Source organism: Dacryopinax primogenitus, assembly GCF_000292625.1.
Source record: "Dacryopinax primogenitus strain DJM-731 SS1 chromosome Unknown DACRYscaffold_11, whole genome shotgun sequence".
Lineage (NCBI taxonomy): Eukaryota > Fungi > Basidiomycota > Dacrymycetes > Dacrymycetales > Dacrymycetaceae > Dacryopinax > Dacryopinax primogenitus.
Genome location: NW_024467208.1, coordinates 421,585 through 441,875, shown reverse-complemented (window position 1 = coordinate 441,875; position 20,291 = coordinate 421,585). Strand labels below are relative to the sequence as shown.

Sequence of the window (20,291 nt, the reverse complement as noted above, 5' to 3'; positions counted from 1 at the left end):
CCGATAACACTTATGTGCAAATCTCCGCTGGCTCATTCTAAACACAAGGTTGGAGCTTGTGAAAGGATCATGTTGCCAAGTAAGCTCCATGCGGAGCTCGTTTGCTGTACCTCGTTGAGGCACAACGAAGCAAGGTTTCGCTTGAACCAGAATGGCTGAGATTGTGTGATGCATTATCCAATTTGCGACAATGATGGCCGACGAGCACGAGTATTACAGATAACACAATTCGGAGCAGAGGACCATTCAGCCTCAAAGGTTCATCATGATTCTGTGGTCGTCTAAGGCCGTGGAAGACAGTAGTTGCCGCGTTAACCACTGACGCGTCGCGCTCATGGTGGCTGGCGTGTGAGAATTGCTGATCGAGGTAATTTTTCTTGGTATCAAAGGTACCAGCAAATGCAGCGTATATCTGGGGAGCCTCGGCGAATACAAGATTTGAGGTAGAAGTTCTCTACAAAGAAAGGGGAGAAGGAGAAATTCGGAGACAAACGCACGTGCGGTGACGGGGTGGGAAACCAAATGAGTTGCGCGACGTGACCCTCAGCCCCTACCACTCTTCCTCCCGAGGCATTCCGTATCATCATCTCTTTCCACAACCACCATCCCCATGTTGTCCCAATCGTCTAGGGCGGTCGCCGCCTCCCTGCGCTTGGCCAGTGAGTCCTTATCATTGTATTCAACAAGTGAAAATAATCCGACATCTGCCACAGGTGGGCGCAGGGCGTTCTCCCTGTCGATGGCGAGGAAGAGCTACGAAGACACCATCGTCAACCTCAAAATCAGGCCCGACACTCGTGTTATCTGCCAAGGCATCACTGGAAAGACGGTTGGTGCTTATCTATGGCAGTATAATCGTCAGTTTGTTGAGGTTACGCTAGGCGACCTTTCACGTTGCAGAGGCCCTTGAGTATGGCACAAACATGGTTGGCGGGGTTTCTCCTAAGAAAGCAGGCGAGCACCATCTCGGCCTTCCCGTATTTGGAAGCGTGAAGGAGGTGCGTCACGTTTTTTGCAAGGGGTGGTAGTGATTAACACATGTATGCAGGCCGTCAAAGAGGTAAAACCAGAAGCCTCTGTCGTTTACGTTCCTCCTCCCTTCGCTGCCGCTGCCATCCTAGAGGCAATTGAGAACGAAATTGGCTTGATTGTTTGCATTACCGAAGGTATCCCGCAGCAGGACGAGATCAAGATATCGCAAGCGCTCAACAGCCAGTCCAAATCTCGCCTCGTGGGTCCCAACTGCCCTGGTATCATCAACCCACTCGGGTGCAAGATGGGTATCCAGCCCGGTCACATCCATAAGCCAGGGAAGATCGGTGATTTTTTTGCAACCGATTTAACACACTTTTTAACCTGGTCGCAGGCATTGTCTCCCGTTCCGGTACTCTGACCTACGAGGCCGTCAACCAGACAACCCTTGCTGGCCTTGGACAAACACTTTGCGTCGGAATTGGCGGTGACCCATTCCCTGGCTCAAAGCACGTTGACGTGCTAAAAGTCTTCATGGAGGATGATAATACTGAGGGTGAGCGCTTCATAGTTTACCCATACAGGACAATCGTTAACTCCCATGATAGGCATTGTCATCATTGGTGAGATCGGTGGTTCGATGGAGGAAGACGCGGCTGCCTATCTCGAAGCGGTCAACAAGACCCGTTCCTTGCCCAAGCCCGTAGTCGGCTTCATCGCTGGCCGCACTGCTCCCCCAGGGCGTCGTATGGGCCACGCTGGCGCCATCATCAGCGGTGGAAAGGGTGGTGCGGAGGACAAGGTACGTGCTTTGCAGAGAGCCGGCGCGATTATCTGCGATAGTCCTGCCGCAATCGGCGCGACTATGCTCAAGGTACGGACGTTGCAGTCTACCACTGGTTCTTGACTGACTGGTGACATAGGCGATGCAAGACGCAGGCCTGCACTAATCTTCCCTGACACAATACACACAATCCGGTAGATTTAACAATACTTCTTTCGGTTATGGAACGATTTGTTGAATACCATCAAATCAAAAAGACGATCAAGCCAATCAAATGTGTGGACAGAATATCTCGTTTAATTTTGTCTAATTTATTCATGCTACAACGGGCTGCGGCTGAGCCGTCTTAAGTGACTCGTGAGGCAACGGAACTTCTGCCCGTTCGTTTTCTATGACCTGTTCCTGCGTGAAGCTCTCCATGCCGTCCAGACCCCACCTGTCGAACATGGCTTTGTCTTCGTCCCAGCCGGAGCCTCCAAAGCACGTCAGATGAGGGGTTAACAACGGCGGAGTACACTCACAAGGCGTAGTCAACATCTTTTCTCCTGTGAAGACTGCATTTGCACCAGCCATAAAGCACATCGCCTGCTCCGTCTCGGAGAAAGTCTGTCTCCCCGCTGCTAGCCTGATAATTGTCCTAGGCAGAACAATTCTAGCGGTAGCGATAGTCCTCAAGATCTCAGGTGCGGTCGTCGGGGTGTTATTTTCAAGGGGTGTCCCAGGAATAGGCACGAGCGCATTAACCGGGAAGCTCTCTGGATGCTCAGGCAAGTTTGCAACCTCTGTGATCAGCCCCACCCGGTCTTCTTCCTTCTCTCCCAAACCGAGGATACCCCCCGAGCACACGTTGATGCCTGCTTCGCGGACATTTTTGAGCGTCTCCAGCCGCTCGTCATAACTTCTCGTGGTGATGACACTAGGGTAGAACTCGCGCGAAGTGTCCAGGTTGTGGTTGTACGCCGTCAACCCAGCCTCCTTAAGCTGCCTCGCCTGGTCCGCATCCAACATTCCCAGCGTGGTGCACACCTCCATGCCCATACCTCGTACCTCGCTCACCATAGCGAGGATCTTCTTGAACCCGGATTTCCGACCGGCGAGATCTCGCCAGGCAGCGCCCATGCAGAACCGAGTGCTACCGTTGGCTTTTGCACGACGGGCTTCGGCGAGGACGGGCTCGAGGTCAACGAGCTTCGATGCTTTGGTCGCGGTGTCGTACCTGGAAGACTGGGAGCAGTAGCCACCTATTCTGATCAGTGAAAGAAGATCGGCTAGAAAAGCAGATACCCACAATCTTCTGTGCACCCTCCGGCTAACCAATCAAATGCTATCAGAATGGGATGAAATTCAGAAATAATGGACTTACTTTTGATATTCATGAGGGTACACAGCTGCACCTTACTCGGATCATGCCACATCCGATGGACAGTCGCGGCCTTGTACACCAACTCAAGCAATGGGGTGTCATACACCTTCTGGACTTCTTGGCGGGTCCAGTCGTGTCGTTTGGCAGGTTTTGCCACAGCGGTTGCGAGGGTGCGAGCGAGGCGTGGGGTGGGGAGACGAGGGAGTGACATGGTGAATGGAAAGTAAGGAGTGACAGCGATGGCCAGAGGAGGCACGGTGAGTGGCTCGGTGTGAGAGCGCTGATCTCTGATTCGATCGCCTAAAAAGGAACTCGTTGGGGACCGGATCGGCTATGTAAGACCCCGAAATGTAATGTATTATTTAATGTAATGAATCATAGTCAAATAACATCGTACACATTACTATCATTTCAATGGAGAGCTCAACCACCACGGGGAAACGGATATGTCAAGTGATTAAATTGCGTAAAGAACATGCAGAGGAATACAAGCGCGTGCGTCCTACCATTGAACCCGCCAAGCCACATCATAAAGTATGCGGGGTAGATCCACGCCTCCGTCTGGCCAGGCGTACTCGCCGCCCTCCGCAAAGCGCATATCATAGACTATTCTATGCACTTCCTGCCATCTCCTCCTTTCCCTTCCCAAGCAGGAGAATCGGAGCTCGCAGGCCTCCTGATAGCGACGTTCAAGTATGTCGGCTCGGACTGGGAGGGGGACATACGTGCCGTGGCTCAGGATGAAGAGACGCGTCGCTGGTGGGCGGTCACGGATGGGATGCAGGAAAGCTTGAGGATGGGGGCTGTCGGCAGTGAAGCGGGTGGGTGGTGGTGGGATTGTGAAGAAGTGTTCAGGTTCGAGGGATAGGTTGAGAACGGCCGACCAGTGATTAATGGTTGAGAACTGGATGTCTTCTATTGCCAGAGCAAATACAAGTAGAGGAAGGCATGATCATGTACTCAGTGCTCCATCATTCGCTCCCTTAGGAGTTCTGCCCCTCCTGCCCATGATCTGACAGCACCTGCTGAATGAGGACCACGATTTCCTCGTGTCCTGCCTCCCGAGCGAGCGAGATGGCCGTCTCCCCATCCGGATCCTAGACTACGTCAGTCTGGTGAGAGATGCAAATAATGAGGCGCACCTTGATTCCCACATTAGCCCCTCTGTCGAGTAGCAGCTGTACGATCTCTTTATGCCCTCGATCCGCGGCCAAATGCAACGCCGTAAACCCCTGCGTCCACTCAGCCTCGGTCTACCAAGGCAAGGGAAAAGACGTACATATTCATCCACACCATTGATGGCCTCCCCTTGTAGTAAAAACTCGTTCACCTTGCCCACATCACCTCTTACTACCGCCCCTTGGAGATCGTTCTTCCCCTCATGCTCTGCTTCGTCTTCTCTCAGCATCTGGCTTACGCTTACGCCCAACCCTGCAGGCCCGCTGCTGCCCCCCTCACCCCCCTCTTCCCGCTTCCCTGTCGGCTCAGGAGCAACACCTTCCTCCCAACCTGAAGACTTGCATACATCCAGATACTTCCTCTCCACTTCTTCCTTCGGTTTGCCTCCAAATTCCTTTCCTATTCGGTCCCAAGCATCCCATTTCGCCCTTCCTTCGAAGGACAACAGACCTGGCCGCGGGCCCGAGGGAGAAGCAGATACGGTGACCGCTTTGTACAGTCCATAGAGCTGGGAAGTGGCTTAGATGAATAAATATCTGAGAGGAGGAAAAAAAAGCACTTGGAGTTTGGTCTCATTTGGCAGCTTCTTGAGCTTGGGGGATGTAGCGACGTACTCTGCGGCCTGTTTGAACTGTTCTGACGGCTCGCAGGTGGACATGATTTATTCGGGGAGCGAAATGTGAAGGAAAGCGTGAAAAGATCAAGATATTGTGTGCATGGTGCTTGTTCCTCTCAGGTTTATGCCCTTGGGCCGGAGTCGCGCTTCCGGTTCACGTGTCTAGAGCCCTTTGGGGGAAAGTGACCAGTCCACGTCGTTTCATTCCCGCTGCTAAACTACTCCACCAGCATGAGCAGGTACATTGTCTCCCATTACTCCGGATTCGCCATCTAACAGCAGCATAGATTTGCCCCTGGCGCTGCAGGCCCTTCCAACCTTCAACGAAGAGAACGGACAACACTCGCGCCTTACGGCCAGTCCCACACGTCCTACGTCGCTGCCACAGCGAGTGCCTCTCCTTACACCCTCACTCCTAACGACTCGTATGGTGTCTCACCAATGCCGAGTGAGCGAAATTCACCGTTCAGACCGAGCAGCAGGCAGGAGAGTTTGTTGCCCCAATGGAGCCGGGATCAAGGGGTTGGCGGGAGGGGAGCCACGGATGATTTAGAGGGGAGGAATGATGAGCGGCTAGAAGGACTTGTGGGGAGGGTGAAGATGTTGAAGGACGTGAGTATGTCTTGGGGGAGATAGATCAGAGACTGATGATTGTGTAGTTGAGCTATGGGATAGGAAAGGAAGTGAGGGATTCAGCCGTCCAGTTCACCGAAATGGTAACATTCATTTCTTATGGCTGCGTATGGTTGGTGACATTGGAGTAGAATGACGCCTTCGCAGAGACGGGCGGGATTCTCACAGGCACTTTCCATCGTCTGAACAAAATGGCAAAACGACAAGGTGGCAACTGGTGCTGGTTTATTATGTTCCTCGTGTTCGTCTTTTGGATATTTGTGGTTACCTGGTGGTGGCGCCGATGATGTTCTCGTTTGTAGAAATTTTCTTGGCTTTCACACTTCCCTTCTCGCACATGTACATTACAGGCAATTCTTATATCTTTCACTCTCAGCATATGGATCGTTAAATTGCAAGGTTGAATGGTATTGCGACAACAAGGTGTACCCAACCCACATTACCAACTGCAGAGAAAGAAAAACTGAGCATGAGATGCATGCCCGCGGTCGAGTGCGTGGGTACAAGGTAGAATGTGCGTGCTGGTGAGACCGTGAGAGGAAGGGAAAACACCTCGGGGGACAGGAGGGTTTACGCCTTCTTGCGGAAGGAGCAGCCTGCGCCGCACGTCACTAGATGCCGAGGAAGGGAGAAATGACAACGCACCCTCAGTCAACCGAGCCTTGCCTCCTGTTGGCTGGCACAAAACTGTCTGGCATGAAGCGCAGACGACGACCGTCTGAGCATGGGAGAACACAGTGGTGATAGCGAAGCACCCTGAAACGCACGACGAAGTCAGTCACACGACCGCGAAAAAAGCACAAAAAACGCACCTGTACACTTGACATCCATGAAAAACGAGTTTGGTGATTGCACGAGCCGCTTCAGCTTGTGCCTGCGTGCCTCGGCGGTGGGGGTGGGGTTAAGCAGATCAACGGCGAGCGTCTATGGCAGAATTTTCACGTCAGTCCAGTCCGCCGCAATACGCGTTCAAAATTTGATACCGACCATTTTGGGGTAATCTAACGATTTTCAACGTGTTAGAGTGTACGAAGGCTTGTCTTTTGAGTGAATGAAAGGGGGTTAAGGACTGGGTACGCAGAGAAGTCTTTTATGCGCGGTCGAGGAGAACGGCCAGCTAGAGAGCGCAAATGAGACTTCGACCCTTGACTCCTACTGACTGGTGGAGGAGAATTTGATCCCGGTTTGGTGGTCCGTGCGTAGGCGGACCCTTGGGTCTACTTTAGGTAATTTCGCCCGGAACTGGTTTCTTCAGTGTCATAACGACTTTTGGCTATCTCCACGTCAAATATTTTCCTATGGCTGATCAGCGGAAGATTACTATTACAATCCATGACGTGTATACGAATCAGCCCCAGTCAAGGCACGTCTATGTTTTACAATCTATTCCTTTTCTACGCCGCCCCTTTCTCCGTCTGATCTGAGAATATGAATGTCACCAACACACCCGATACCGTACACGCTATCCAGAAGATGCACACCGCCAGCCATCCATGGGACAGATGATCGTACATGTTACTTCCGATCACCGGCCCGATTGCAGCAGCTGGGGTCCCCGGCGATTGTCAGATGTTGTCTCTTTGGGGATCAGACGGCGTACCTATCGCATATGACATGTTAAATATGGCATACACGTGGGCAAATCCCACCCCCTTGATCTCTATCGCTACAGTGAAGAAGTCGCGCATCACGGGGGACACACACCCATTCAGGAAGAAACCTTGAGACAAAATCAGACAGGCACGGGTGGGGGAACATTGTTATCGTACTTTGCCATGCAAGACAGATAATGTCTAACGGTAAGTTAGGAATGATCAGAAGGCCACTCCAAGGGATGGCCGCGGCGAAGCAGAGGATGGCTACCCATTTGGATCCAAATTTGTCTGCCAATCGGCCGCTCAGTATACCCGCTACTTCTCGTCAGTCAAAATCGTCTGATTCCAATTGACGTTCTTACAAAAACAAGTCGGTACCACAATGGCAATATAAATCAGTCCAACAATTGTTGAGTTAAAGCCAAACACATCCCACAACCGGAGGGGAAGAGTGGCATTGAGCGAGGGTCCCACCATCCCATATGCGAGCATGTTAAAGGCACCAACCCAGGTCAAGCGATGCCGAAGCATTTCCAGGATGGGCCTCTGAGATCCGACCTCGTCCGTAACTGTCTCCCCGCTCGCATCGCTTTCTGGCACAGGAATGACGGGCCCGGACGCGTCAGGCGACTTCTCTTCGCTGTCATTTCCAGTTGGCAGTTGAGCTTCAGAATTAGCGACTTCGGTATCCTCTTCCAGCTAAGTCTTATCAGAGGGTATCCTGAGTTGCCGACAGAGGTGATTTACCCATTTCCTAGCATCTTGCGGCTCGATGGCGAGGAATCGGGTGACAAGATCCAGCATGGCCAGTGCTACGCCAAAGTAGAAAGGAGCATAAAAGCCGTATTTCGCATAAAGTGCACCTCCGATTGGAGGCCCCGCTACGGATCTGATCAAAACTCAGTCGCAATCACCTCTGCATAAAATCGATATCTCACCCTAGCGATAGCCCAATGAGAGCCGTCCCCATTTGTTCTATCCCTTCCTCAGGACATTTCAAGCATCGGATACACAGAACTTACGACCAACCCTATTGGGAGGCACAGCATCACATCTGGAACGGATCAATGCCGAACACCACGGACTTCATGGAAGCTCACATCAGAGCAACACCGACCGTCCAAATGACAGCGGATGAAACGCCTTGAAGTACTCTGGCCACGACAAGGAGAACATAGTTCGGCGCAAGCATGAACATGATGATCGAGCCTAGGGGCGGTTGAATATTCACCCGATTTGTCTCTGTTATTGGACCTACCGATGAGTGCCACAATGGCTGCCAACATAGGCAATCGGCGAGTTTTGTAGCGTTCAGATAACCATGCTGCAAGAGGAGTACCAATGCATATTCCCGAAGCCTATGCTGATTCTACAACACAATCTTGTATGATCGAAAACAGAAACATACAAAGGCGAACAGGAGCCATCCCGTCCTGCTTGATAGATCCATGTAGCCCCATTCGGCCAATTCTTTAGAACAATTGCATCAGTATCTGGACAGCGTGGTTCCGACCCTCCTCACGAAATGGGATGACAGCCACCGGGAGTGAGTAGATTAGAGTATCAGCACCGATTCCGAGGCTGACAACTAGCATGCATCCCTGTTAGAAGAGCGTCTGTGTTCAGGGGGCGTGATCCAACCAAATGTTAGGTAGTTGACTGAACTGCGCCATCGAAGACCCCATGGCCTTCCTCCACGAGTTAGCAGTCTAGACATGAGGATATCTGATGTATCGTCAGAGGAATTGGTTATGAATAGAGCATGCTAAAGTAGTAAAGCAAGCAAGAAAATAGCTGATTGAAATGATGACTCCAAAGGAGTCAGCCTCAGGGACCTGTGCGCAGTTTTCCGGAAGACGACCGGGACATGAAGTACAAACATGGGTTGAGTTGTTTTGTATTGTGAATTACAATGTACAGATGTTTCAGTAAGAGACAATGACAACGAAACGAAAACAAGTAGAACCCAGAAATAATGAGGAAATTTGTTTTGACTCGGTGCAAACAATGTCTCCAACTACAGAAACTGGGAATGAGAATCGATAGAACAATATGGTTCCATCGGACAACATCAACCAGAAAGATGTTATTCAGGTATGAGATGAGGTTGCGGAACACGAGAGGGCTATATGCGAATCACGCACATCAAGGCTCCCGTGTGGGAATCTTCTCGAGTTTGCCCCTGCCGATTTCGAGCACCATCAGACGACGGAAGTACGGTATGTTCGACTGCTCGAAATTGAACTCGGCCTCGCGGGTGAGAGCTTCCATGCCCAATGCTGTGAAAACACCGCAATCGCTGCCGTTCTGTTGTTGCGGGTAGTCCTCGCAAGCGTAATCTACCCAGCCTGTAAAGTCGAACGGCTTCTTTCGCTTTTCTCTATGCTCCAGATCGAGATACTTCCGTAATTCCTGCTTCACTGTCAAATGTTTGCATTGATGGTGATGACGGGCAGCGTACTTGGAAGATCTGACCGGACGAACCCTGCAAGGAGTCATACCATTCAATACGCTTCTTGCAGAAATCAATGCACCCAGTCGTCCAATGCATCCCTCCGATGTTCATTGGGAAAATAATTTTGTCCTTTTTGAAGATATCGAACTGATGACGAATCAGCACACAAGAACATGGTGACGTCGGATACTAACGTGCCTTCTTCGTCCACCTTCCGATCCGGGCCTTGGCGTACCCTTCCTCTGTGAGCTTGGAGTAGAAAAAAGAGCTGAAGACATAAATGTCTAGAGCACGCTTTCCACCGGGAAGATCTTTTCCACCCTCGCCGGGTTTACCACCCGCAGCCTTCAGCTTGTCATCGGTACGATGTTGAAGCATAGCACCGTAGAAGTTGACCACCTCATCATTCAGCCAAGTGGTGCCTTTCAGCCGTTGGACTGAATCCGCTTGGATGGTTTCCTTGCCGCATTCATTGACTGGACTGATTTTCTTGAATATACGAGCCACCTCCGCCTTTTCCTCATCTGTCAAGTCCTTCGGGATGGGTTTCTTGGTGAGCGCTTTGATGCGTGCTTCTATTTCAGCCTCTCTGCGAGCGCGAGCTTCACGATTCTTTTGTATCTGGTCGGCAGACCACCGAGCAAAATGATCAGTCGGAGCGGGGAGCAGGGCCGCTTCGCGAGCTTTTCTGAGCGATCGCCGGAAAGGACTTTCGGAATAGACGTGCTGTAAGAAAGGCGTGAGACGACAGATGGAAAGAAGCAGAAGAAAATGAACACACCAAAGCTGCTGCTGCGAATGGATCTTCGTTGATTTGTGCAGGGGTAGATTTAACAGATGATGCTGTGAGTTGTAGTAAGATTCTGGCAAAGGAGGTGTACCAGTAGCATACTAGAAGACTCGAGTCTCTCACGGTAGGACACATAGTCCTTGTACGTGCCAAAATCCTGCTCGTATCCTGGCGCGGTATTAAGACGTGAAACGCGACAATCTGTTGGGAATCACACACCTCCATCCATTGACACCTTGTACAGTGCCTTCAACAAAGATTCCTTGACTTTCTTGTCGTGTTCATCTTGGAAGATGTGCCGCTTCTTGTACGCTTTCCTGATTGCTCCGGGCTCTCCGGGAGAGGCCTCCATCATCTGCTTTTCAAAACGGCGCCGCTGATAGTCACGAACCCACTGAATGTGCTCGTTCTGCTTGCGCTCGCCCTCTTCGGCCCTGCGCATGTCATCTGTCTTGACGATTGGCTCAGTCATCCTCTCGGCGACTTCGAGTTTTGGAATAGCAAACTCGCGCGGCATTGGGCGGGGTACAAAAGGGGGATAGTCAGATTCGGCAGTATTCAGAGGTCCGATAATACCGTTTGGCTGGGGTGTCGGTGGCGACGCTTGCCCCGACGAGTCCGACGGCACCTCGTCATTCGGTCGCGGAGGGGTGGTAGAAGAGACAACATTCTTGACCACGGGATGCATAGAGCGCCGGGGAAGACTACGCATGAAGCGGCTGGTGGTCGGAGCCGCGGTTGGAAGAAGTTGCGGGGCTATTTGAGTATGTGCATGAGCAAGCGCCCTCATATCCAATCAATGTCCTTACACCACCACCTGTTTACAGCAGTGTATACGGTGCTTCCCATAATGCCCACAGCACAGGCAGCATCATACAGAGCCTGTTTCCCTTTGGCGATAATGGGACTTGCCCACTCATTCATCAATGTGACCTCAGGCCCGCCGACTTCTGGCTCGAGAATGCGGTCCGTTTTCGCCACACCGCGACTGGTATAGATCCTCTTCGGAGATGGCATCGGAAGGTTCGCTTGCGTAGCAGTACGTTTGGAGAAAGACATTGAGGGTATGTGTGCGGATGGAATGATGTAGACCGACGAGGAATACGCAGACAAGACTGCGGGAGTCACTCCGCGCAGAGGTGGTGGTGGACGTTCCTACGTTGTGCTTTTGCTTCCGGAAATCCCTGGGCCATTCCCGGGGGATTTGCGCTCCCGTGAGAGAGGTCACGTGTGAACAAAGACGGTCGACCCCAGGGCCACATGAGCTTGGTTTATCTGATGTTGGTTTATTTTCCATTTCTGTGACTAGCCTACCTTACACAAATGGCATGTTAACCAATGATTTTATTGCAACGCTTATGATAGCAATGAGATTAGTCAATCTCACTCAGTTCATGTTTACGCTATTATATTCATTCCAAACGCCAGCAAGTGTATCGCATCGCCCACATGACGATGACCACGTTTCTGTTAGTGATATTGATCTATTCAAAACAACACCCCTGGCAAATACCGTAAACGTAATGGTTGCAATTAAACAACATGGCGATAGTATACATGGTCTCGCTCGCGATCTCCCCGACAATCTCCACGCAACGTCCGCCCACACTCCGTACAACAGAGAGGAAGCACAAGGAGAACAGAACGTTCACAGAAGGACACAGGGACCAGAGCAACAGAGCCCTCACGACCCCAATCCACTCATTTCGATAACCCCAACCGGATCCTCACGTACTTCTCGCCAGCTCATCAGGGGTCAAGTCAAGCACAAACATGTGCGAGTTGTCGCTCTTGGGCACTATAAGCTTGATCCCCTTCTTCCCCGGCACGGACGGGGTCGTAGAAATAGCCGGGGCAAACGGACGGAGAGGGCGAGAGGTAGGAAACATGTTACGACGGATGGGAGCACCTCCGTGGTGACCACCAGCGCGAGCAGTGGGGTTAAGAGGGGAAGATCCGTAGTGACCAGAGAGAGGAGAAGGAGCCAACGAAGCTGCATATATGCTATTAGAGTGCATATACAAGGGGGAAATGAGGAGCTCACCCATTGCTACAGGAGATATAGAACACGACACAAAAGCCCGGGCAGTTTGGGTATCGGCAGGCAAATAGCTGCAGTGTGATTAGGAACAAGACTAAGAAACCAGAATGGAATGTGGGACTGACTAGCTGTAGCGGTATATCGATATACCGCGTGGAGAAGACGACGAGTAGCTTGGAATGGGGAGTGGGGAGGAGACCTTTTAGTGCGGGGGGGAGGGAGAGCGTTCGTTGACAAGGAGCGAATGAGTGAATGACGGTGGGTATTTGTAACCTGTGGGACGGACTGAACTGAACTGGAACGGAGACGCCGGAAGCTCAGTGCGCATTGCCCTTGACGCGCCTCATGTGGCCCAAAGGGGGTGCAAGCCCTTCCTTCCTAGAATTTCTTTGGGGGTGGACCCCGGTCACTCCGGATCTTCTCCTCCGACCCTCTTTACCAGCCGCTGACTCCGAGTACTTGGTCCTCCACAGCCCAGGCAACACCCACAACTTCTTCACACTTCGGTCATCAATCACCACCTCAATATTTTCTTTCCTTTCTCGCACCCGCACCATCACCCTCATGCATGGAAGATATTAATCTTGATCAATGACGGCGCCTCCCCGAGTTCACCCGTTTGCTCGAGTCAGGGGTCTCTTTGTCGATTCCCCACGAGGTGTCCGAAAGGGTTCCCCAGGAACTTTATTATCGATTTAATGATATTCAACAACCACGGCCCCAGCGCCGAACGCTTGTCAGTCTCGAATGCTAGGCTCAATATTGTCATCACGGATCCGGAAAATTGACTCGATCACATACCTTGTGGTATCTTTGAGGCTGTCACCGGCCGTCTTCTGTTGCAGTGGTCGGCCTACGGCCGGTTGCCCGACTGGTTGAGGACTGGTCGCTTCATCAATCCTCTTGGAGTTACCGCCCCTGGCTGAACATAATGGTAATGACACCTCGACGAGCGTTTCTTGTGTGCCTTCTCGGCACCGGTCAGTCCCGAATCGCCTTAGCCGATGCTTCTCAGATGCATGGGACGCCTGCAACTGCACTATGGCTACAATGTTTCCAGGGTCAGCCATCTTGCTCGTTCGGATGCCAATGCAACCGCCACCCTAGTCTCTGTGCTCGCTATCTTGTTCGTCGCCTCGGCTAGTGATCCCACCGGTTGTCTGTGCATCCGGTGCTCGAGTCCGTTGCTCAAAGATCTCCATGGGACAGTGACATCCATTCTTTGCACATTTGTCGATCCACCTGGCCCTCAGGGCATGCCCGTGCGGCAGATCTGCTCCACCGTTATCAATTTGTACCATGCCCTCTGGAAATGTCTGTTGCACCACATCAATCCGTTGATGGGTTATGGGTTGACGCCTGCTGTCAATGCTACCACTCCCCATGAATAAGGAAGGTCTCGGAGCCTGGTGATCGACGGCAATGTTCTGGCCAACGTCGGCATGAGGGGCGCACAATTGAGTGATGGGAACAGGCGGAACGCAAGAGAACGAGTTGGCAGGCCAAAATCCGTACCCGGCTGTGATTTCGAAAATTTCGAACGTGTGACATTGTGACCCTCTCATATGGTCGACCATCGGTCACGAACTTGGTTGCACACTGTGTACCAAAACACCAATTTGTCGCAACAGCGATACTTCTCTCCTCATAGATCGATGCTCGCTCAGTCCTGTAGTGGGCCTGTGTAACCCGTCTTCCGGCGTTTTGCGCTTAAACGATGTAGTTCATTTGAACCAAATCGTCGGAGCCGGAATCGACGCGCAACCGGAAAGAGTATTATTATGAGCGACCACCTATGAAGATAGATACATAACAGAAATTAAATACTCCATCTACACGCACACCTCGGATCAGGCGTCTAGGATAGCAACGGTTGGATGACCGAGAAGGCCGAGAGGGTGGCTCGTGCGGATAGGATAGTCTTCCTGAATTGGGCACCCGACAGATCGCCCGAGGAAGACTGAGACGGGTACTCTCGAAGTGGCGTTGTTGAAGATTGTGGTTGAGCGGGTGGTTTCTGGATAGATACTCGATGGATGGGACCAGCGATAGCACAGCTCCATCCCTCGGAAAGGGGCAGAAAGGCCAAAATGCCGCTAGTGGCCGACAAGTTCCTTGACGGATTGTTGTGGTCCCAAAGGACCGTCAGCACCGAGCCCGACAGGGCTGTCTTGACTGTGCACAAGAAGGATATGGAAACGGGCTGTAGATAGACGGAGAAAGTCGAGCATCGGGCAGGCGAGATAACTTCTGCCCGGGCTATTCGACATAAACCAGCAATGTCCGTTCCAGGATGTACTTGCCCTCCTTGTATCTCTGAGACTGTTCGAACGCTTTATCCTGTGGTATTGTGAGATACTGTTGATATGTAATGTATGTGATACATACATATTTCCAGCCGAGCGTCTGATTGCACTTAATACAATAAATGTCGCGGACCGTATGTAATCCCGTAGTCATCGACCGTTCTTCGGGTTCACCTTCCACTACATTGACGCTACGAGGCAGTTAGAACGTTAATTGGCATTTAGACACTGACGACTCACACAAAATCAAATAGATAAGCTCTCCCATGTTGACCATTGAATGCCTGTGATGTTTCGTAAGAAAAGACGCGATATCAGCTGAGCGCAAGACAGGCCTTGGATATTATGGCTTCGACGGTAGACAGATGCGCACGGCATTCACGGCATCCAAATACTTTCTTTCCAGTCAAATACTCTCTCAACATCATACCCATCTTGGGATATAGAGAGCGGTGCTGGCAAGGTTCAGTTGACAAGGGGGGGCACTCGTCGCAGGCTGATGTTAGCGGGTGATATCGGAGGCTCGGCTCCGGGGCATGGGAGCTGCCGCGGAGGCATTCCAGTGCCCATCAATTCATGAATTGTTGAGTATGTGTGCAAGCTTTTCTCTCCTGACCGTAAACTTCAGTTGGTCAACAGCACGCCATGAGCAATCACAACAACGTAGGCTCAACTGGGCCGTCTGAAGGAGGTGACAACACATTCGAAGTCGGTAGGTAACATATGAATGATCTTCATGCTACTTGTGCTAAAACTATTTTATCGTGAGAGTGTATATTAGCTGCAGAGGCAGTTGAGGATAAACCACAAGAAGACAAGAAACCTGGTGACAAGAAGACTTATCCTGGATGGGTAAGCTTTCGCTGACCTTTTCTGCCCCATATTTACCGCTGTCCATAGAGCTATTTGGTAAAGGTCTGAATTGTGCCTTTTCAATATGAAGGGAAGCTCACGACCTGTCAGTGGGCGGGTTTCTCGGACTCTGAAAACACGTAAAAAATCATTCAATGGATCATGGAACGTGGACTCACTCCAGCTGGGTTTCAGATGGGAACATCAGGATCAGTTCAACCAGGACACAGAAGCTCTGCTCAAGCGGTTCTGGGTCGGGACGGGAAGCGATCAAGACCACGAGCATTATGAGTTCGGCTATCGTGTTGATGCGACAAAAGGGTGGATTGGTAAGCTGTTATTCTTCTAAAGAGGATCGCTGCCTATCACGTCTCTAGAGGAGGAAAAAAAGCGGTTCCGATTAATCAAGGAAAAGGAACAGAGGAAAGAGAAAAAGAAACTTGTCAAAAAACTAGTTGACCAGAGAGAAGGCATAAGGAATCAATCCAAGACTAAGGAGGCAAAGGTGCATATTCGTCGAGGGTTCACTCGAATACTCACTGCCTAACATGATTATTGTAGGGCAAGACAATAGCCAGTCGGTCAGCAGAAGCTACTCGGCAGCTGCCGGCACCAAAGGCACCTGCACCACAATTGCGGACGTCGGGCAAAAAACGCTCTGGAAACAAATCAAAATCCAAATCCGCTGAAGCACCATCTGACTCTGAGATTCTCGCCGATGACCCGATGTCGGCTTCATCAAAGCGCAAGACACGACAAAAGAGTATGAGCTACCGCGACGACACGGAAATGGATGAGGATGAATTCTCTGAGGAAGAATCTACCTCACCTAAACTTGGACTGAAATGTTCTCGAATATCTCAGGTCAAGTCCGCATCTCCAGTAGAAGAAGACAATGCACACACAAGACGCCAGTCTCTCAGGGAAAAGATCGCGGACAAGGCGAGAGATAGCGCGATTCATAAACTGCAAGAAGGCAGAGCCCGTCATAAGAATATGGTGGAACACCCCGCGGAGCATCATGATCCGCAGTCAACGGCGACCTCTGTTCAACCGAAGGAAAAGCGGACATTTGCTCAACCCACTCGTTTGTGGAGCAGCAATATAGGTATTATATTATGTCAGGTTGGCTCCAATCCATCTGATTCTCTTTAGCGCCGAAGCAAGCGCCAGCTGAGGCTCCTGCTAGGGCGGTTTCGCCAGAGGACGCTACACCGGAAGTTCTTACAATTCCGGTCGGGGTCGATGGGAGGGATATGAAGGATCTATTCGGAGATTCTCCCCCGGCGTCTGATACTGAACCCGCTCCGGACGATCAAGCGAAAGCAGCAGATCAGACAACGACCCCGAAAACCGCTGGTCCGAAGTCATGGAAAGAGAGTCGAATAAAATTCTATGAGCCTCAGGTCAACAATCCAGCGCAAGCTCCTGAGAACGAGGGTGGCGTGTCACACCCACCGTTCACTGCAAGACAAAAAATCATTTCCCGCTTAATGGGTACAAGTGGAGAAGGACCGGATGACACCACTTTGGAGGATGCCACCGCAGAGGATGGAGTCAAGCTAGAAGAAACGCTGCCTGATTACGATGAGGGCGACAATCCCCTACCAGTTCATGACGATTTACCAGTAATCAATCAGGTACGAACCACGCACGAGTCGCCACAAGCCGCTGGTGGTCATCCAGTAACACCTGACGATGTATCTGACGTGCCAACAAAGCAATTACCGCAACAAATTGTGGATCTTACCAATATCAGGAGTGATCAACCAGAACCGTACGCACTTTAAGAAGTCTGACTTCACGGATGACCAACGTTAATGACAGCGTCGAGCTTATGGACAGTAGTGACATAGATGAGTAGGTAATGAAGAGGGGCTAAGCAGAGCTGGACTCACTGATGTGGATTTCAGGCGTGAAGGATGCCTTGATCGTGACGCGATGGAGGTGGACGGTGGACAACAACGGTGAATCACGCTTCCCTGAGGGTTTTCCCTGTCCCTGAATGATCATTCTTTATAGAGGAGTATCCAACGTTGCGGGCGCAACATCTTCCGAAAACTTCTTGGTCACTATATACTCGGGGGAAGAAGTCATTGCTCAGGTGAAACTCGCCCAGGTGTCCGCCGGACGAAAACTTGCTCCCAAGTTGACTTTCCTGATTCGTGACCACCGCCTTGACATAGTCTCCTTCTATATGAAACCAGTTATTCTCCGGATGCTGGAGCATGCGAAGGTTTTGCAGACGGGTCTGTTTGTAGTTTCCACTGGGCAGACGACCGACGGTGCCAACTCTCTTTTCTCAAATTTTGTCCACTGGCTACGTGATCTCAGCGTGGTCAGTCAATGATGCCCTTTTTTAATCAAAGGAAGCTTACGAGGGGGTTGTATCAGGTGGCTGGCGCCTATGTCGAGCAGACAAACGAGAAAAAGAAACGGGTGATGCTTTTATTCCATTCGAGTAACTTCGAAGTGGCACAAACTTGTCAAGTCCCTCCGTGGAAATCTTGGGATGGAATCATTATCGCTGCGGTGGAACTTCCGGATACTGCAGCTTGGAGTCGAAATATTGATGTTATTTCAGCTGGGCAGGGCACGAAGGCATCAGTAGGCAATACTGGTGCCGTGTCGTACGCGATCGAGAAGTTGTTATTCCCCAGAACCGTCCTTGAGAACGACATGAAAGGGAAGGCGTACTGCATCCTGCCTGATCTAACTAACAGCGACCCTTTTCTTACGGAGGACTTGCGGAGTCTCGAAAGTGCATTAGGACACTTCCGCGCTTCCTCTCGACGACTGGGCGAAATCATAGATCAAGAGGCCTTTATCTTCATTCACCGGAAGACCATGCGTGTGGTGGGGTTTGGGGACCAGATGGAGGAACTCATTCGGGTGCGAAAATACCCTCGGGTGTACTTCTATTGCATTGGCCTGGGCGACCCGCTGCATAATGATCCAGTTACAGAAGCACAACCCCGGTTGATCTCGATTGGAGGTATCTTCGTTAGCTTTCTGTTACCAAATGTGCGGCACTCAGCCTTTTACAGGTGGCATCGTGACCTTTACCCCACAAGCCCTGCTCGAGGATCCTTTGGCTGTTGTCCAACTCGTGAACGACTTGAGCAAGATGCAAGGGTGGCAATGTTACATCATTCCCCCTGTACTCGCAGCCATCCAGGACTTCAAAGACCCTCAAAACGAGCGGCAGTGAGTTCCGACAAAGCCAGTGCGTAGAATGAGCCTCTAAGACTTTGCAGGACATGGGCATTGGTCACATTGATTCTGGCAACAAGCAAGACGGAAGATCGCCTAATTTTAACCGAGTCCATGGACCGCATTCTGCAGCGTCTACGCGCCAAGCAAGAAACCACTGTTCAGACAACAGAACAACCACTTAATGAGAATCACCTCTTGGAAGAGATGGCATACATGTGGACGGTGGGCCAGTTTCAGCTTCTGGAAGCTGATCCTGGCAAATTGCTCGACTTGTGCCGAGCGGTCGCAACGGAAGGAAAACCATCAATTGACATGAACGACGTGATCAAGAATGTGTTCGAAGACATGCTGTCCATGCAGTCGCAACCCAAGCTTCTCGAATCATATCGACGTTTTGTTGTGATCACGTCTGCTGGTCGAGAAGGACGAGACACATATCAGGTGCGAAGGAGCCTCTGTGCCTTGATTTATGCTTCCTGACACGGTGACTTCAGTATAGGCTCGACTGTTGCACAGTATCGGAGTTTTGGTCCAGTGCCAAAGCGACTTTTGCGAGAGAACAGGAGCTCGCCTTTGTGCAAACCCCCCCTCTTGAAAACATGGACCTCGATGAAATGTGATGTGTAACACAAGACCCTCTTTCAGAGCTCTCTACACTGTATAACATAGCAATAATACATGTAATGACGTTCATGTGTTGCTCCATAAGAGTGTGCGCAAGTCCTTGAATTTCTCCGAGTCCGTGTAGAGGTACATCATGGAGTTGAACATGCCGGGCTGAATGGTCTGCGGCTTGTAGCGGTAGAGCCACATGACAGCGCCCCAGCAAACAGCGGCAAACAGGGTGAATAGACTGGAATCAGGTGGTATGGGACGGCCGGGGTGTTTCCTTTCGGAAGGTGCTGTAGAGCGAGGAATGAGGGCAGCGATGACACGAGAGCAGACATAAAGAACAATCTACAGTTGAGCCATCAGCTCAAAGAGAGAAAAAAGCTGCAGGCATCCAGGAATGCTCACCTGTTCATTCACCGCATTCCTGGCTCCAAAAACGAGATAGCCACCTATGAGACCCGCAATGAAAGTGTCTGAAGACCTCTCCTTGCCCCCGTTTGCCCGGCGTTGTAGGATACAGAGAGCCTTGTACAGGGAGACGAATTTTGCGAGATTGACCGCATGTTGCCTGGTTAATCGGTAGATCACCCTTATGCGCGATCTCCAGCTTTGACAAACTTCATGAGCGAAGTACGGGTAGCATGAAGCAACAGAGACTTACTCTCCACGACCAAAGAGGAGAGACATTATCAAGGCATGGGGAAAGCGGATCTTGACGCCGTATACGAAGCCATTTCGTGCGCCCTTAATGACACTGAAGATATCATGGAACGCTGGGTTACTAATTAGAGCGTTGATGTCCATGTTCTGTGTGCTGTCGGTGGTAGAGGGGAACAGGAGGGACTGGCTGGTGTGGGTGTGCAGACGATCATCAGAC

At 51.1% G+C, this 20,291-nt stretch overlaps 12 protein-coding genes across 12 annotated transcripts; 4 read left to right on the top strand and 8 right to left on the bottom strand.

Annotated features, from left to right (window-relative positions):
• The first annotated feature begins 569 nt into the window (after positions 1-569).
• DACRYDRAFT_22827 (succinyl-CoA ligase alpha subunit) lies at positions 570-2,086 on the top strand. Its single transcript, XM_040772968.1, has 7 exons — positions 570-659; positions 714-829; positions 882-998; positions 1,049-1,319; positions 1,367-1,528; positions 1,581-1,846; positions 1,896-2,086. The coding sequence occupies exons 1-7, from the start codon at positions 611-613 to the stop codon at positions 1,920-1,922; spliced, it is 1,008 nt and encodes a 335-aa protein (XP_040627896.1). The 5' UTR covers positions 570-610; the 3' UTR covers positions 1,923-2,086.
• DACRYDRAFT_100551 (biotin synthase) lies at positions 2,041-3,330 on the bottom strand (the record flags this gene model as incomplete). The annotated part of the gene is made up of 4 exons (XM_040767465.1): positions 2,041-2,229; positions 2,278-2,997; positions 3,045-3,065; positions 3,120-3,330. The coding sequence occupies 4 exons, from the start codon at positions 3,328-3,330 to the stop codon at positions 2,072-2,074; spliced, it is 1,110 nt and encodes a 369-aa protein (XP_040627895.1). The 3' UTR covers positions 2,041-2,071.
• Positions 3,331-3,358: 28 nt separating this feature from the next.
• Positions 3,359-3,987, top strand: DACRYDRAFT_108331 (DUF718-domain-containing protein; the record flags this gene model as incomplete). Its single annotated transcript, XM_040768633.1, has 4 exons — positions 3,359-3,376; positions 3,428-3,454; positions 3,501-3,614; positions 3,667-3,987. The coding sequence occupies 4 exons, from the start codon at positions 3,359-3,361 to the stop codon at positions 3,985-3,987; spliced, it is 480 nt and encodes a 159-aa protein (XP_040627894.1).
• A 115-nt stretch (positions 3,988-4,102) lies between these two features.
• DACRYDRAFT_108330 (ankyrin) lies at positions 4,103-4,956 on the bottom strand (the record flags this gene model as incomplete). The annotated part of the gene is made up of 4 exons (XM_040768632.1): positions 4,103-4,216; positions 4,262-4,351; positions 4,399-4,806; positions 4,858-4,956. The coding sequence occupies 4 exons, from the start codon at positions 4,954-4,956 to the stop codon at positions 4,103-4,105; spliced, it is 711 nt and encodes a 236-aa protein (XP_040627893.1).
• A 399-nt stretch (positions 4,957-5,355) lies between these two features.
• DACRYDRAFT_53740 (uncharacterized protein) lies at positions 5,356-5,834 on the top strand (the record flags this gene model as incomplete). Its single annotated transcript, XM_040775200.1, has 3 exons — positions 5,356-5,526; positions 5,574-5,630; positions 5,679-5,834. The coding sequence occupies 3 exons, from the start codon at positions 5,356-5,358 to the stop codon at positions 5,832-5,834; spliced, it is 384 nt and encodes a 127-aa protein (XP_040627892.1).
• A 283-nt stretch (positions 5,835-6,117) lies between these two features.
• Positions 6,118-6,537, bottom strand: DACRYDRAFT_89413 (40S ribosomal protein S27; the record flags this gene model as incomplete). Its single annotated transcript, XM_040776914.1, has 4 exons — positions 6,118-6,143; positions 6,193-6,303; positions 6,360-6,471; positions 6,535-6,537. The coding sequence occupies 4 exons, from the start codon at positions 6,535-6,537 to the stop codon at positions 6,118-6,120; spliced, it is 252 nt and encodes an 83-aa protein (XP_040627891.1).
• A 404-nt stretch (positions 6,538-6,941) lies between these two features.
• On the bottom strand, positions 6,942-8,859 carry DACRYDRAFT_53713 (MFS general substrate transporter; the record flags this gene model as incomplete). Its single annotated transcript, XM_040775194.1, has 12 exons — positions 6,942-7,065; positions 7,141-7,267; positions 7,317-7,457; positions 7,505-7,807; positions 7,877-8,031; positions 8,081-8,117; positions 8,165-8,196; positions 8,243-8,351; positions 8,401-8,500; positions 8,551-8,612; positions 8,665-8,730; positions 8,784-8,859. 12 exons carry the CDS (start codon positions 8,857-8,859, stop codon positions 6,942-6,944), a joined length of 1,332 nt encoding a protein of 443 aa, XP_040627890.1.
• A 186-nt stretch (positions 8,860-9,045) lies between these two features.
• On the bottom strand, positions 9,046-11,480 carry DACRYDRAFT_22825 (cysteine proteinase). The gene is made up of 7 exons (XM_040772967.1): positions 11,197-11,480; positions 10,607-11,143; positions 10,490-10,555; positions 10,379-10,440; positions 9,796-10,323; positions 9,604-9,744; positions 9,046-9,554 (listed from the first exon to the last, which is right to left on the bottom strand). The coding sequence occupies exons 1-7, from the start codon at positions 11,444-11,446 to the stop codon at positions 9,288-9,290; spliced, it is 1,851 nt and encodes a 616-aa protein (XP_040627889.1). The 5' UTR covers positions 11,447-11,480; the 3' UTR covers positions 9,046-9,287.
• A 394-nt stretch (positions 11,481-11,874) lies between these two features.
• Positions 11,875-12,645, bottom strand: DACRYDRAFT_22824 (uncharacterized protein). Its single transcript, XM_040772966.1, has 3 exons — positions 12,554-12,645; positions 12,432-12,499; positions 11,875-12,380 (listed from the first exon to the last, which is right to left on the bottom strand). Exons 2-3 carry the CDS (start codon positions 12,433-12,435, stop codon positions 12,115-12,117), a joined length of 270 nt encoding a protein of 89 aa, XP_040627888.1. The 5' UTR covers positions 12,436-12,499; positions 12,554-12,645; the 3' UTR covers positions 11,875-12,114.
• Positions 12,646-13,831: 1,186 nt separating this feature from the next.
• On the bottom strand, positions 13,832-15,190 carry DACRYDRAFT_22823 (yippee-like protein). The gene is made up of 4 exons (XM_040772965.1): positions 15,070-15,190; positions 14,975-15,018; positions 14,817-14,925; positions 13,832-14,768 (listed from the first exon to the last, which is right to left on the bottom strand). Exons 1-4 carry the CDS (start codon positions 15,166-15,168, stop codon positions 14,688-14,690), a joined length of 333 nt encoding a protein of 110 aa, XP_040627887.1. The 5' UTR covers positions 15,169-15,190; the 3' UTR covers positions 13,832-14,687.
• Positions 15,191-15,379: 189 nt separating this feature from the next.
• DACRYDRAFT_108326 (uncharacterized protein) lies at positions 15,380-19,422 on the top strand (the record flags this gene model as incomplete). The annotated part of the gene is made up of 15 exons (XM_040768631.1): positions 15,380-15,446; positions 15,516-15,586; positions 15,635-15,649; positions 15,698-15,726; positions 15,782-15,915; positions 15,964-16,091; positions 16,148-16,694; positions 16,742-17,363; positions 17,414-17,446; positions 17,500-17,553; positions 17,609-17,924; positions 17,981-18,581; positions 18,634-18,793; positions 18,844-19,243; positions 19,297-19,422. 15 exons carry the CDS (start codon positions 15,380-15,382, stop codon positions 19,420-19,422), a joined length of 3,303 nt encoding a protein of 1,100 aa, XP_040627886.1.
• Positions 19,423-19,492: 70 nt separating this feature from the next.
• Positions 19,493-20,218, bottom strand: DACRYDRAFT_53323 (peroxisomal membrane protein 4; the record flags this gene model as incomplete). The annotated part of the gene is made up of 3 exons (XM_040775164.1): positions 19,493-19,759; positions 19,820-20,021; positions 20,076-20,218. 3 exons carry the CDS (start codon positions 20,216-20,218, stop codon positions 19,493-19,495), a joined length of 612 nt encoding a protein of 203 aa, XP_040627885.1.
• Between the last annotated feature and the right edge of the window lie 73 nt (positions 20,219-20,291).

Excerpts from the sequence above, each read along its gene's own strand:
- DACRYDRAFT_22827 (XM_040772968.1), top strand. The coding sequence starts at position 611 with ATGTTGTCCCAATCGTCTAGGGCGGTCGCCGCCTCCCTGCGCTTGGCC. Across the intron at positions 830-881 it reads AAGGCATCACTGGAAAGACG|GCGACCTTTCACGTTGCAGA; the intron begins GTTGGTGCTTAT and ends AGGTTACGCTAG. Across the intron at positions 999-1,048 it reads TATTTGGAAGCGTGAAGGAG|GCCGTCAAAGAGGTAAAACC; the intron begins GTGCGTCACGTT and ends ACATGTATGCAG.
- DACRYDRAFT_22825 (XM_040772967.1), bottom strand. The coding sequence starts at position 11,446 with ATGTCTTTCTCCAAACGTACTGCTACGCAAGCGAACCTTCCGATGCCA. Across the intron at positions 11,144-11,196 it reads TGCTGTAAACAGGTGGTGGT|CCCCGCAACTTCTTCCAACC; the intron begins GTAAGGACATTG and ends ATACTCAAATAG. Across the intron at positions 10,556-10,606 it reads CAAGGTGTCAATGGATGGAG|GATACGAGCAGGATTTTGGC; the intron begins GTGTGTGATTCC and ends ATACCGCGCCAG.
- DACRYDRAFT_22823 (XM_040772965.1), bottom strand. The coding sequence starts at position 15,168 with ATGGGTATGATGTTGAGAGAGTATTTGACTGGAAAGAAAGTATTTGGA. Across the intron at positions 15,019-15,069 it reads TCGAAGCCATAATATCCAAG|GCATTCAATGGTCAACATGG; the intron begins GCCTGTCTTGCG and ends GAAACATCACAG. Across the intron at positions 14,769-14,816 it reads AGACGCTCGGCTGGAAATAT|GATAAAGCGTTCGAACAGTC; the intron begins GTATGTATCACA and ends ACAATACCACAG.